Source organism: Phasianus colchicus, chromosome 2 (assembly GCF_987193195.1).
Source record: "Phasianus colchicus chromosome 2, bPhaCol1.hap1.1, whole genome shotgun sequence".
In the NCBI taxonomy this organism is placed as follows: Eukaryota; Metazoa; Chordata; class Aves; order Galliformes; family Phasianidae; genus Phasianus; species Phasianus colchicus.
In genome coordinates, this window is record NC_143437.1 from 17,109,458 (window position 1) to 17,125,083 (window position 15,626).

The 15,626-nt window shown below is 41.2% G+C and overlaps 1 protein-coding gene across 1 annotated transcript; it reads right to left on the minus strand.

Moving 5' to 3' along the window:
* Positions 1–5,499: 5,499 nt before the first annotated feature.
* Positions 5,500–12,563, minus strand: SRP9 (signal recognition particle 9). The gene is made up of 3 exons (XM_031596569.2): positions 12,385–12,563; positions 9,533–9,601; positions 5,500–7,636 (listed from the first exon to the last, which is right to left on the minus strand). The coding sequence occupies exons 1-3, from the start codon at positions 12,454–12,456 to the stop codon at positions 7,517–7,519; spliced, it is 261 nt and encodes an 86-aa protein (XP_031452429.1). The 5' UTR covers positions 12,457–12,563; the 3' UTR covers positions 5,500–7,516.
* Between the last annotated feature and the right edge of the window lie 3,063 nt (positions 12,564–15,626).

The window sequence follows — 15,626 nt, forward strand, 5'->3', positions numbered from 1 at the left end:
TATTGAAGCTCAGATTTGAGAACAAAATCATTATTAAATCCACAAGTAGAAGAAAGTGAAGATGCAACTGCATCCTCTTCCCAAAGAAAAGTCACTATGGTCAACTACAAGGAGAAAATAAGATGAATTAGCCTTATTAGATATAATTAATAATAATAAATAATTATTATTATTAATAATAATTATTATTAATAATATTATTAATAAATTTATTAATAATAAATAAATATTAAATTTATTAATAATAAATATAAATAATAATAATTAGCCTATTAGATATAAAGAGCAAGATTAAATTTAAAATAGATGGAAAAGAAGAAAGGAAAAAAGAGTCAAAAGGAAGTTTAATAAGAGAAGTTGGAAGAATGAGGAAGGAAAGCCTTTTTTCTGATCCTGAAATCAAAGAGCCCCATCTCTCTAGTGATAGAACAAGAGGTAAAGGCCTTAAGTTGCACCAGGGGGAGTTCATGTTAGATATTAGGAGACATTTCTTCTGAGAAAGAGCAGTGAGACAATGGCACAGGCTGCTCAGGGAGGTAGTGGAGACACCATCTTTGGAGGGGTTCAAAAAACATAGAGATATAGCACTGAAGGAAGCGGGTTAGTAGGGGAACTGATAGGTCATGGCTTGAACTGGTGATTGAGCACTGGGGAAGAGGTGTGGCTGGCCTAGGAAGCACAGGCAAAGTATTTGCATCTGTGCTCCCCATGTAACCAGAAGGGGTGGGACCAGGATGGCTCATATAAGAGCTGGCCACTAAAGGAAGAGCATCTCTTGGACCTGGGCTGCTTCCTGAAGAGGTGTCTGTGTGGGGAGAGAGCCTCATCATAGCTGGGTGAGTTCAATTCTTCTTCATGTCTATGACTATTGGTCTATCTGCAAGTACTTTGCCTTTTTGCCTTGTGTTGCCAATAACCTGTTAGAAGTGATGTTGCTTCTTTGTGAGTAGAATGTTAGTTATGGGGGATGTGGGTTGTTGGTTTTACGTGATAATCTTGGTGAGCTTCTTCAGCCTTTATGATTCTATTGGTGAAATGGTACCCTGTAGATGTTGCAGTGTTTGAATGGGTTATTGTGAGGAGCTACCTGGATGCAGACAGGAGATACCTTCCAAACATTCTGGTTTGGAGTAGCTGTGCATTGGGCAGCTACTACTGATGTTGTTTATGCTTTCCTACATGCTGCTCGCTCTCAATCCCAACACTCGGTGTTTTAAGAGTTACCACACAGTTCTGTGAATCTGTGGGATATTCCTTTACCTTGTAGCACATGTTCAGTTGTGGAGTTTCTGTCTGAGAGGCTTCTAGAGGCTCTGAGTGAGAAACTACAGTCTTTACTTCTGTACTACTAAGTGGTGTACTACTGTTGTCTATATGAACTAGAACAACATGAAAATGTATTCAGTTACTGACTGTTTTCCACATAAATTTTATGTGAAATCTACACTATAGAGCATTTTACAGACAAACATGAGTTTTTACAAGCAAGCTAGGGAGATAGCAGAATATGAATAATTGAGGTTCTGTGGTGGTCTAAGCCAATCTAACTGCTGGCTCTTCTATTCCAATCACTCTTCTCAGCCCTCCTGAGATCCACTGAGTCCTAACTTTCCTTTCCACAAGCACTCATCTGACCTTTGGTGATGCTGTGTCAGGACGCAAATCAGGCAGAATACTATAATAGCAGGTCTCCAGATTAAGCTTTTTGATACATTGATAAATGGAAAGGGTTCAGCCAAAGCTCTGAGGTGTGCTAGGAGCTGTGTGATAGAGATGGCAGGAATCAGGAGCCAGCTGTTACACTGACCCAGGTTAGTGTGGAATTCCTGTCTTGTCATGTTGGTCAGATGACATGGAGCACTGCTGCAGTGGTTAGGGAGCTGTTCAGAAAGCAGCTGTTTGCTCTCATGGGAACACTGAAAATATGGTTGGTTGGATGTTTAAGTACAGTCACCTGTTATGTAGTTCTGCTGTGTGAGAAGCATACATAGGCTTCCCCCTGAGCATAAGCCCAGGTGAATCTCATTTACTTCTTTGGCTACTGCCCTTGGCTATTGGGTAGCTCTGCTATAGGAAACTTATAGGAAACAAAGAAGAGCAACCAAGCATTTGAGGCCAGGCTGGATGGGGCTGTGAGCAACCTGGTCTAGAGGGGAATGTCCCTGCCTATAACAGGGAGCTGGAACAAGGTGGTCTTAAAGGTCCCTTCCAACACAAACCATTCTATGAACCAATTGTTAAACACTCACTGAGAAGGTCAGCTCCCTTCTTGTTCTCCAATTTTAAAATGTGTATTTCATAGCAATTTAAAGTAAGACATCAACTTTTGCACTGATATGCCTAAAGCATTAATTCATCCTCCTATCTGCTGACTCCTTAAAGGAAAAGATATCTTTGGGAGGTAACTTCTCTAAGGCTTGCTCAAAACTTGCCAGAGCTCATTTGTCAGTGCCTTGAGGCAAGCCTTTCATCTTTCAGTCACATAATGACAAGAGAACTGTATTTTAGATGGCTCTATTTACATACATCAGCAACACACTTAAAATATGTATTTTTTTCTACTAGCCAGCGTGAGCAGTGACTTCTCATTGCTCACTACCAGTCAGCAAGTATTTCAATAGGTTTCCAGAAAGCTCAACTCCTCTAAGAAACTGGTGTTTGAAATCTTGCTGTAAACACGCATGCAGTGCTCAGGAGGATTCTTCTCAGTATCAGCAGAACGGATCGGGCCTTTTATGGAGATACCACTTCTAGACAAAAAATGAATGCAGTGTGCTAGCACAACTTCAAAGGAGAAAGCAACAAACCAAACCTCTCCCAGGCCTTTCAGCACGACTAATATTCTAAGTTCTAGCAGAAAGACTAAGAATCTCCACAAAAAAAGCAGACAGAAGAATCAGTGCAGAATCAAATCTCTTCAAAGCTGGTCTTGATTTAAATAGAGAACAGTTTCATGAATGCAATCAATTCCAGCATAAGAGAAATTGTATTTTTAGTTTTCTAATACCCAAATTCCCTGCATCAGGGGCTGTTTTTATGGGGGCACTCCCAGGCTGAGCACACAGGCTCTGGCTGGGAGCCTGGCCAGCTCTTGAACTAAGAGCCCTCAGAGATAGCACTAATGACTTGAGATAGTTTTTAGAATAGCAGAAAGTCTTTATTTCCATTAGGGGACTCCAAGAACAAACACCTGTGACTAAGGCACAATGTAAGGGGGGAAAAATGCATATTCACTAAAAACATAGTGTATGAAAATAACAATTGCACTTGCATGAAGGGAACTAACTCTGCTATCACATTGTGACTGTGTTTTTATTGGCTCCCAGTTCCCACAGACTTGTACTACGTGGTCCAATGTAAGCCCACGTTCTCCTGCCAGCTTCTGGTCTGTTACAGCAGCCAGAGGGCCTACACCAACTGTCAGGGATTAGTGGACTACTGTGCTTTGTGTTCTGCTGACTAACTGTTCTCTTCCTGAAATACTGTGGTAGCATTCCCTTATAAATGCACCACTTCTACAGAGTAAAAAGGCCACATCTACCTACAGCACATGGTAATTCCTCCCAATAAAAAGCTGGGGAGGCTTATCTGGAAGTCAGTCTGAAGAGTATTTGCTGTAAAAGTAACAACAGATGAAAGGGGTTTTCATGTCATCTCCAGCACAAAGATGATTTAACTCTTGCCTGGATTTAAATACCTTTCAAGGCCTGTGTATAAGATAATGCAGTTTTGTTGCTTACGAAGATTTTTATCTCAAGTCATGCGGCATCTACCTTTTAAGTGGTATTGAGTTCTCAGAATAGATACCTCATGTCTTGGAAGTGAGATCACTATTAATTTCAGCAAAAGGTAGATATGGTGCATAGACTAGATTTCAAAAAAAAAAACCAAAAAACAAGTTAGTGGATATCTATCTTAATGGATCTTCACATGAAGGCGTCTTAAATATGCTTGACAAAAGCAACTTTGTTTCAGTCAATGACACTTAAAGTTACGTCAGCACAGCGCATTGTACAAATCAGGCTTTCAGTTTGAGATCCAACTTTGTAAGGCCTTGTGCTAATGTTCAGTTTCTTGAAAGAATGGGAACAGTTGCAGAATCTGGTCTCTAAATGAGAAGATATACAGAAGTAAAAAAAAAAAAAGTGTGATAGCTATTTACTACAGATTCCTTTTTCCACTTCAGATCAATCTCAAATGCCTTTTAGAAGTGGTCACAGTATCATTTCTGTGGAACATCTTCCCTTAAAGCAGGAAAAAAAGGGGAAAAAGCACAAGTACAGGACAACAGTGTGTTCCCATTCTTACTTATAAAGAAGTGAGCAGATTTGTTCCCTCTGAAGCAAGAGGGCAACACACTTTACAAATGATGTAATCCCTTAAAATCAACCCAAGGGAACAACAACCATCAAAGGCTTACTGACAGTGGCTGGCAAAAACCAAGGTTTCTCCACATTACAGGAGATGTTGAGCAGTACTTGCTTTTTTTCTTGCACTGCAGGAAAGAACTTATGGAGATGAAATGTAATTATTTTGACAAGTTAAAACACTGTTAAAGGCTTGGCTTCAGTTCAATTCCCCATTTGCACGGACTCGGCACAAAAGCACCTAATTTTCCAGAATAAATCTGATGCTCTTGAGAGCATTAGCTCAAGACTTTGATGAAAACAAAAGCCTCTTTCATAAGCATCTCTAAAACCATGACTTGTATCCAGTTCTCACTTCTACAGATAATTAAAGGATCTTCCTGTAATCCAGAATATGCTTGCATATCCAGAGGCTTAGAATTAAAAACTCTAAAGGAAATAGAGCCTTCTTTTTATTAAACTGCGCTCACAGAATGAGATGGTCACTGAAGATAACTAACATATGCAGCAAAAAAAAAAAAGCTAAAACAAGCAAAACCATCCTTTGATTTTTAATAACTTTGGTCCTCCTGTAAAGATTCCCATTACCAGACAAGTTACCTATATGTTCCTGAGCTGGCTGTTTGCATCCTTTAATTGGCATAATTGTTTCTGGAAACCAGAAGCATCTGCTGATAGGCTAGGCTGCTGCATTCAGCACTTCCCATGCAGATATTCTACACACATCAGATACTTTTTAATGCAGCTGACTTTTTTCATTAGGTATCAACAGACACCTTTAAGCAGTTGGCAGTTTGACTGCCTAACTCATTGACAAAGTTTATTAGGAATTGGTAACTACAGTACATCTGTGACAAGTGCATACTGTACTCTCAACAAGAACATAAACAGTAAAAAGCAGAACTTTGAGTTCAGTGTTTGTTCATGGGATGGTAGAAAAAGTATTGAAGTGACTGAAAGCTGCAGGACAAAGTCAAGAAGCACGAAATGTCGTCATTTTTTTTTTCCCTAAATGAGTTTATAAAGGCTTTTTTGTTTGTCTTTAAAGCAATAGCTTTAGCAATATTTTTATTATAACTGCATAGTACCATCTTCATTTTCCAGCAAGTATACAAAGAATAAGCATAACATAACCTTTAAGAATACAGCTTTAATATTTCCTTGTGATTTTTACAGCAATAATTTCTGAATTTAGTCAACCAAAACTGACTTTCCTGCCTCTCTTTCTTGACAACTGCAATTTAGTATAGCACTGTAATCCATCCCTCTGCTAGTCACCAGTACTGCCCTTTAAAACCTCCTCAGGTCTCTGCCCCTGGTGCATGAAGTTTACCTGCAGCTCTCTCTCTTTACCTTTATCCTCCATGCACACCACACGTGCCAAACCAATTTATAAAGTGGCCAAAAATCACACTGAGATAGCAGCAGCCTTTGTACCTGCCAAGTCAGCAGTGTGAAACTTCGCTTGTGTGACATCTATACAGCAACCATACATACTGCAAAACAGTACTCTAGATTTAAAAAATGGTTTGATTACTTAACATGCTATATTGCAATCATTAAGACAATAATTTGGAGCACCAAGGAACTTTCAGAACACAGCATCTTATTACAGCTTAATTATGGACGAAGTCTAGCCTTCTCTCTGTGATGATCTGCATTTCAAAAGCCAATCCAAAACCTTTACGTGTAGGTCACTGCTACAGAGCAGCCATTGGCAATTCAGTACCCAAGTGCTCTCCAACAGTATGCAATGCTGCACATCAGCTGGTTGGGTACTCTACTGCAGCAGATGAGCCTGTGTTTTGTGTTAGAGACCTCAGCAAATCTAAGAACTCTGTTGTTTCTAAGTAGACTGTGATTATTTAATGTCAGTGACAACAGGTAGCTATTGAAGTGGATTGCTTTGCCATATTTAAATGTCAGTACAGACAAGTCTTTGTGTGGCTCTGGCTTGTTTTATGCCTTTTGTCTTTTTAAGCCAAAACAGTAGCTGGACATACAGTACACCAGTAGCATATTTACATAAAAAACAAAATGTGGTTTTAAGTATACATGGTCCAGTATCAATTTCAGCTACTGAGTTGTCAAGCATGAAAGCATTTGCAAAAGACAAAGTTTTCATCACCCTACCAGAGGTAAGCACGCAAAAAAAAAAAGTCAAAGCCTAGAGGGCATGGGTCTATTTTTGACAGTGTTATTTATCAAGCTGGTTTTTATCTACCTGTTCAGCTGGTTGACATCCCACTTGCCTCATGTAACATTTGACAATGCACAGTTCACAAGTAGCTAAAAATGATGACTGGATAGTGGTTGGTTGCATACTTCTATTAACAGGCAAGAGCCTCTAGATTTAGTCCTGCTGATATACTTCAACTCTGCCTGAGGCAAGGATGGGAAAGGCCCCCCTTTCTAGTATGCAATAGTTCAAGTACTGAAAAAAAGTCTGGTATTTTTAATCAATATTTGCCTAACCAGAAAAACTGCTTGAGCACTGCTAACTGTATACAGCAGGTGTTGCTTTAACATTTCAAATAGAGAAGCTTAATTATTTACCCAATATAACATGGATTCTACAGATGCATTACTGCATGTGACCAAAATCAATAATAAAAGCTAAAATTTTGCTAGGTGCAGTGTTAATATACATTGGCAATTTGAACATTCAGTTCAGAAAGCAGCCAATCTTCTAAACCCCACTGAAGTATATTATTTATCTAAATATCTATTAGATCCATTAATCACACTACAGTATTATGTTAATAAATCCTCTCACTGAGAATACATCAGCATAACATATGAACACAACAAAACCTATATGAAATTTTATTACAACTTTCCAGAAACATGCTTGTGGCCCACCAAATTCACACACAAGTACTGTAGAATTGTAAAGATTTGTCGTCTTAGCGTACTTTAGTGTGTAAGAATAGTTTCTTGTTCAATTCCCAAAAATAAATATAAGCTTTCAATTGAAAGCATTTACTTTCCTAGTTTTCCAAAGTGGAGTCTGGGGAGGAAGATGCTCTAGACTTGTCAACAGTCCACTTCGGTATGTAAAAGCATCTCCTGTCCCACTGTTTGTTCAAATCCAAGAGATGTTTTCTTCCAGTGAAATCCGACCGGAGCGCTCCTTTATTTTCAGCAGTTCAGTCTGTTTCCATGGCAGCACTGCGGGATTCCTTAGCCACCATCAGTCGCATCAGCTGACTGTGGAATTTCTCAATCTTCTTTACATCTTGCGCCTGGTCTGTTCTATACAGCAAGCACTGCAAGAGAAAGTTGCTTAATATCAGATTCCACTTGCACTGCTTTTACCCCACTTACAGCTGCAACAAATTTGTGCTTGAACCAACAAAACAAGTACTTCAATGCACATTTGGGGTATGTTGCTACGATGTGGCAGCAGCAACACCCATCTACCTTCTTTTAAAATGCCTGTTTAATTTTCTTTCAAAGGTTCTTGCCTTCTGTTTTGAAAACAGTGAAGCTCATCGTTTATTATCTTCTCTCTCAAAGAAGGTGCCAAAACTTAAGCTTTAAAGCTGCCTTTAGGGGCACACTTGGTTTAGGTTGAATTTTATCTAGAAAAAGCAGGTTTCACTATCCTGTTCTCTATATCCTGAAAGTGTATCTTTACAGCCTTTAACAGTCCTCATACATGCTGCCAGTGACATAAAATCAGTATCTCCCACTGAATAGGATCCCCCTCCCCTAAGTAAAATCCACTTTTAAGATAGTTTAATTAGGAAAATAATATCTAATTAAGATAAAGAGGAATTCCTTCATGTGACCTTCATGTGACAAGCCTGTAAGTGCAAAAGGAACAAGAGCAATATGTTGGTGACTAATCATAAAATGGCTGCTTAGCTTTCATTGCATGAGTAATTTCTTATACCAGCACAGCATCAGTGTGACTGCTCAGACCTACCTAACAATTACAAACAACAGTGCTCCATCCTCTAGCACTCTGAATGCAGCAACTTTTGCCAGCAATGAAATTCTATTTGAATTCAGAGATGAGCAGTAGAGAAAAGCTTATTTTTTTCCTTTAGCTGTATTAGTTGTATGCTTAGCAGCAAGGAAACCCTTTATTTCCTCCCTTTACAAAACAATCACCATAACAACCTTCCACAACTGACAGCAGGTAAGAAGGCCTGCAAATAAAAAAAAAAAAAGCTGAAGTTTACAAGTCACAGACACCAATCTTCCATTATTGAAAACTTCAAACTGAACTGCTTTCTACTTCCCTGTTATTAGCACACCATGATCAGCATCTCATTCAAAATAAGCTCTGTCACACCACCAAGAAGTCATTACTGGAGTTTTGTATCCTGCCCAAGTGTTGGAAATACCAGTGTCAGACTATTCCTGGCAAGGAAAAATCAGGTTTTTCCAGATCTCAGTGTAAGGAATGGGCATACTACTGTTGCTTACTTGGGTTGCACAAGAATAACCTGGCTGTAATGTTATTACCACCAGGACTCATTGCTGGCATGTACTTCTGCATGTAGATAAATTCTATTTCTACCTGCTGCCCTCTTCTAACCCCTCAAAAGTTCTAAGCTCCCTTCCAGGTTATTTAGACCAAGAGTAGTAAATGAATGCAGCTCAAGTGCTTCTGAATGCATAAGAAATGGTTGTGGTAGCATAATATTATTTCAGAGGATGGGATCTTTGTGCTGTCAATGAATGTCACATTTCACTGTGACAACGCTCTTAGTGTCTTCTCATCACAAAGCAGCAGCTTACCCTATAGATTAAACCTGTCACTGCTTTGAGCAAAGTGAAGGGACAACACTCAGTAGTAAATGTCTGTTTGAAGATGCTCCTGAAACACTTCAGCAGAAAGTACCAATGTAGTTCCACGAAGATGGTGTGTTTTTTTTTTTTTGTAGTGCTCAGATAACTATTTCAGGATTCTACAAAAACAAAGATATGGGGAGACCTTTTAAGAACACTGAAGCGTTTGTTAGAGCTTCTTGTGGACATTGTAGAGCTGAACTACAGAGGTCAGTTTCAGTCACAGACGGTAATCAGGGAAACCTGAGCAAAACAAGGTTCTAGAAAACTGTCAGGTACTCAAGGCAATGGCTAAGAGCTCATGCTTGCAAAAAGCAAATACTTGAAGTCCAGTAAGCTCTGAGAGTGTGTTCTGTACTTACAGCTACATCATCCGTTACTTTGATACAGAGGTTCCCATCACAGTGTCGATATTTGAGAACAACTCGCACCTGAAATGACAAGCATTTTAAGAATTAATATTTAAATTACTTGCTATAGAATATATGAGGGAAGAGTGCCTGAGTTCAGACTGCCTTTATTAGAATTCCACACTGCTTCAGTTTCACTGCTTCTCAGTGGAATCCAGCTCCACTGTCTGTTAACCTTACAGACAAGATGGCTTGGAAGTTAAATCACTACATTTCCTTGCCTAACATACTAAATCAGTACTACAGTAGCACCAGGCATGTTACAAACCACACTAAATACAGCAGTGACATGTGCAGGAACTCCAATAACAGATAAATAGATGACAAGAGTCCAGACAACATAAGACACTCTCACCATATATCACACTTAAGCAAAACTAAGTGGAAGCTTGTGTTTGTAGACAAGAAATGCTTAGGAAAATAGTTCTGTGTGAAGACTTGAAAAGGCTTGACTGAGTGGGATAAACTCAGCATTACTTGTTTTCTACAGTATCTAATTATGTATTAGGTGAGTATGATGTAAGTGTTCTACTTCCAGTCACTACAGTTAAAATTCAGTAGCTACATTGAAGCCTTACAGGTAGACTTGAATCATTTTAGTACTTTCACAAGTGGAGAGGGGAGACAAAACAAAACAATTCTAGTGTAATTAAAAAAAAAAAACAACAAACAAAAACAGAAGACTGAAGAGGGCTCTTTCAAATTGTTTTCAAGACTCAACAAGGCTAGGTTTGAAGTCAGGAAGCAAGCTTTCTACTTGCTAAAAACAGCTCCTACCACAGTAACCTGCCCTGAGATTCAACCTATCCACAGCCCTTCTGCATTCTCCAGTTACAAAAGCTCTCAAAACCACTGTGATAAAAATCAGCTCTCAGCAACTGACTAAGCATTGAATGATTCCTCCTGAACACAGAACTGATCAAGGGGGCTTCTATTGTTTCTGATCTCAGCTGGCATTAGTATCTATAAACAAAGCAACTTGTGCTTTTGAGAACATTCTGAACTAAGACAACCCATGCTATAAACAGTTCTTTGTTGACCTATGATATGGTCAACAATCACCATGACTACAAAACACGTTTTGAGACTGTCTCTGTGAGAGATCTCTTCACAGACTTATCTTCTTGTTCAAGAAAGCCTTCTGACCACAGCATCTGTGTAACTACACCTTTCAGCCAGGCAGGCCCAGAAGCACAACAGAGGCTGTTACAGACATGGACTAGATAACTTGCTCCCACTAAAACAAGACCACTTGCTATCCAGCCTCATCAGCTGCTAAACAACAGGGACCTGTCTCCTACAGTTCTCAGCTTCTTGATAAGTGCAACTACATACAAAAGCTTCTCAGGCAAGTTAAAGGAGAGTACTCTAAGTGTGATTCTGGAGCCTATGTAAACTCTTTTGTAAATAACCAAGCCATGACTGAGTGTGAAGGAAGATAGTGCCTTTAAGGTCCCTTATGAAAAGAGGGAAAGCTGCTCCTGGCTGCAGCGACCACCTTTCCAAACTCTTAATTTAACTGGATATTGCAAAGCGTTATATAACAAATTATTCTGTTTAGTTTCTTATCAGTAGGTAGGAGGCAATCGCACAAGAAATGGTTATTAATGCTAATGGCAAACATGCATCTAGGTCTGGGACCCCCAGCATGTGAAAGAAGTATACGTTTTGTTCTGTTTAGAGAAGGCTCTGACCTCATTGTGGCCCTCCAGTACTTAAAGGGAGCTTATAATCAGAATGGAAACCAACTTTTTATGTAGGTAGATATAAAATGAGCAAGGATGAACAGTTTTAATCTAAAAGAGGGGGAGATTTAGGTTAGACATCAGGCATAAGTTTTTCACTGAGAACATGGTGTAGCACTGGCACAGCTGCCCAGAGAAGCTGAGGATGCTGCAACCCTGGAGGAGCTCGAGGCCAGGTTGGAGGGAGCCCTGGTGGGCAGCCTGAGCTTGGGGGGGGGCAGCCCTGCTCATGGCTGGAGGCTGAGACTGAATGGGCTTTAAGGGCCCCTTTAATGCTATTCCATAATTCTGTGATGCTACTTCTGGTGAACGAAACTAAGCCTTTCTTACTGGTGTCTTCTCAGGCTTGTGAGTCCTGTTACCTTCTGTATGATTTTTTTTAGCTGAAGGTTTTTAATGTTTGGACAAACTGAAGAAAAAAGTTACTGGAAACAAAAAGCAATCATGTATTAAGAAGTTAATTCCTAGAGCAATTACTCTCCAGGAAACAAAGCCCTTCCAGTCTGAAGTGATGCTGTGGACAACAGTGTGACGTGGGAGCTAATCAATGCTTTGGTCTGGATCTCCAGAGGTCCCTCCCAGCAGCTCTGTGATTCCTTTAACTCAAACAGACATGGTCTCGTATGCTGTAAGCCAGCTCTCAATATACTCTCATTCAAGAGAACTGTTTTAATCCCCTTCCCGGATGTCACGGTGCACCTGCTGTACAGAGGTACCACAGGCACACCCAGGTCAGCATGCACACAATTTCTCTGAGATCAGGTCCTCGCGGTCCCCACGTGTCACGGGTAACGCGGTTCCCAGTGCAAGTTACACGGGACTTGGTTCTACTTCTCGGAGCGTGACGATGATGTGTCGGCAAGGAGCTCCCTCCTTACCGCTCCATTTTTATCCTTGAAGGCCACCAGGATTAACGCAGGGAAATGCTCTCCTCCGCCTCAGGCTGAACAACACGGCGGCGAGAGCCCCAGATGCGCCACGTTACTCGAGGCCTCCCTCGGGAGCCGGAGGCCTGGCCCACCCGCCAGGCCTACTCAGCCCGGCGCTGCCGCCACCCACCTTCATGGGATCGGCGAGGTAGAGCTTCTCCGCGGCGCGAGTGAACTCCTCCCAGGCCTGGTAGTGCGGCATGGCGGGGCCGGCACGGCGACTCGCTGCCCGCCGCTACGCTCCGTTCCGCTCCTCCCGGTGCCGGCAAGATGGCGCCCTAGGCGGGCACCGCTCACCGCGAAAGGACGCCTCCCATTGGCCGGTGAGGAAGCGGCTGTCCAATCACGAAGTGCGTGACTCAGAGATTGCGGCCCCGCCGGGATGGCCCAGCCGGCACAGCGTCCCCGCCAGGAGCGGCGGACTCCGGAAAGGCTCGCGCAGGTGGCGGCTCCGCCTCCTCCGTGGGTTCGCGGGTTCGAGTCCCGCGGCAGCCCGGCGTTGGACGTTCCGCTGGCTGACGGGATCCGGAGTCGATGGGGTGCGCGTGTCCCTGTTACTGGTACCCATGGAGGAGTGTGGGAGCTGAGCACCAGCTCCAGCCTAGCATGTGAGCAGTGCCACAAACCGTGAAATTAAGGGAAAGGCACGGGCGTGGTTGTCATACATTCTATTCTTGATGATATGTTGTGCTGCTTGAGAACCCACCTTCACAGATGTGTTGTCTTTCAGATCAGAGGCGACAGATGTATTGGCGGAGTCTGAACCCGCCGTCCCAAACACAGAAGCTAACCTGGGGGGAGCACTGCTCTGCCATCTTGCATTTGGGGCCCCTTTTATAACTGCAAAGTAGGAATTGCTTGTTGGTAGTTTTATAGACCAGAAGGGCTGTAAATATGTGAAAGTGAAAAGTGTGGGAGGTGCAAACCCTGTAACACAACCCAGCACTTCACAGAACCGTGGCACGCCAAGTTTGGAACCTGATTTTTCAAATCAGATGTGGATATTTTCTTTCTGAAGGAGGAATCCCAGCGTTGGGTTGTCAAGTCAGGAGCAACTTAGGGTTGATTTTTAGAGGATTTTCATCTTAATGTAAATGTTGAAGATCCTTTGTACATTCTTCAACGCAAGAGCTGGCTTAAGAGCTTGTCAGCGCTCAGTTATTAGCCTCGTTGTTCGTAATTTCTTCAGTTAAGCCAATGTAACAGAGAGTGGTTAGGAAAAACAACGCATTTTGAGATTTCTTTTTTCTTAACCAGCATGATTTCTGAGATCCAGTTTAGTATCTTCTAGAATTCTTGTATGTGCACACTTTTAGACATGGCAGACTGCAGGAACCAGGACAAGAAACTGAGAGAAGGATTTCTTCATTGCCTCATCTCTGAAGAAAATGTGGTGTGTCCCTCTGACGGTTGCATACAACGTGATGTACAGTTCTACGTAGCGTGTTCTTGGCTGCAGGTTTTGAGGATTTCCTGCTCTCTGCCACCGCCACCTATGGCCCCACACTTGTGCAGCCACAGCTGTTTGTGACTCCAAGCTGGGGATCAAACCAATGACCTCAAGTGGATTAAAAGCAGCACCATTTTTAGTAACGCATTTTTTAATCAAAGTCAGTTCATTTTTCCAGTTGACTCTGTGGCCGTATGGACTGCTGTGCTGACGTAGCTGTTGAAAATGCACCTTTTTTGGTGGCAAGGCAGGATGTGGGAATTTCTTCTGTTTTTGCTGGCGTGGCACCAAAACCAGGGGGTTGTACATGAAAACCCCAGCTCTCCTGGAAGAGAAGCTGTTTGCTGCAATCTCAACAATTAAGAAGATAGGCTATTTCCAAAACTCAGTGGATGTCTGGAACCAAGAGCTGGTGTGCTGCTTCACTGTGTTCTCATGTCCCTGAAGAACAGAACATTTTCTTGACATGTTTGAAAAGTAACCCAGACCGTTGCAGTTATTCATCTGTGAGTTGCATTTTATGTGTGTCCAAAACTGTATTTTTCAAGTAAGTTCTGGTGAATGCAGTAATAGTAGAAATCTTTCAATGGGCTTTTTGTTTGGTGAAATAAAAAGAACAGTTGTTTATCACAGTGTGAAATATTTGATAGTTAGCCAATAATAATTTAGCAGTTAGAAAGAATTCTGCTAAAACACACATACTTATCTTGCTTACTTTTCTTGAGCTCCTGCTTTCTTTCATGCAAGAAATCATTCCAACAGTCTAGTGGCTATTCTGTCACTAAATAAATGATATTAGGAATGCTACAAAACCTCATTGATCCCTCTGTCTCCTTCTATATCCTTGCTATATTCCCTAGGCCTCCTTAGCCTTAGTCTTTTTAGCTTGGATTTAAGGCCATAAAGAACTATGAAGCAATAATATAATTACTTGTGCGATGAAAATTTTTTGTGTGGTTTTCCCTCAGGCCTTTCCCCCTCATTCAGCGTGCATATACATGATGAATGATCTCTCTTTGATCGTGCTTCTACATGTATTGCCACTGCAAGTCCTGCTCTGTGTAGTTATTATGTTCAGGCACCTGGATTCCACATGGAAAGGTCGTTATTTTCTTTATGTAGTGTCTTCCTTGCATAAAGAAAGAAAAAAAAAAAGAAGAAAGAAAACAGTAGAAAAAGACCTTGCACTTAAAATATCATCCACTGAGATCTTGAGTTTAGAAAGATCGTGGAAACTGTAGCTGCTCAGCATCACTCAGGGTTCAATATTTTGTCACAGTTCACTTATTAATACCTTTATTTAGCCTAAAGCAGGTACTGTATTACTATTTGCAAGTGTATTTTTCAGGTAAGTGTATTGAATTCATTAAAACAGTTCTCGATCACCACAGCATGCTGCTGGTGGTTCCTTCCAGCTGAAAGTAGCTTCGTATAGAACACTGTACGTTATCATGATAAGTGATGTTGATGACAGTTGTGATGGAAAACAATAGGACAAACTCTGATCTCAGGTGGATTGGGGTTTTTGTTTTTCTTTTTTCGTATCTGTAGCAGTTTAATTAAGAACAGAAGTTGATGCTGAGCTGATGATGCTGTTCTTGGAACAAGAGCAACATAAAGTCAGTGGAGTTATACAGGTCTAAAAAAGTTCTAATAAGGAGTTAGTTACGAGGCAATTATTACTGCCAGGAATGCTTAGTTCTTTAAGGAGATATAGTCAGTTCTTTCAAAATATCTTCCCTTGGTGAAATTAAAGGAAAAGCATGGGCATGGTGATTACACATTCCATTCTTGTGTGTGTATGTTCTAAAACGGCTTGGGATTTGTACTGATGCAAACTTTAATTATGCGGGCTTATTTATGTGCATGAGGGTGCAGATTGATCTTGAGGACAGGCAGCTCAGTGGTTTTTGACATCTCAT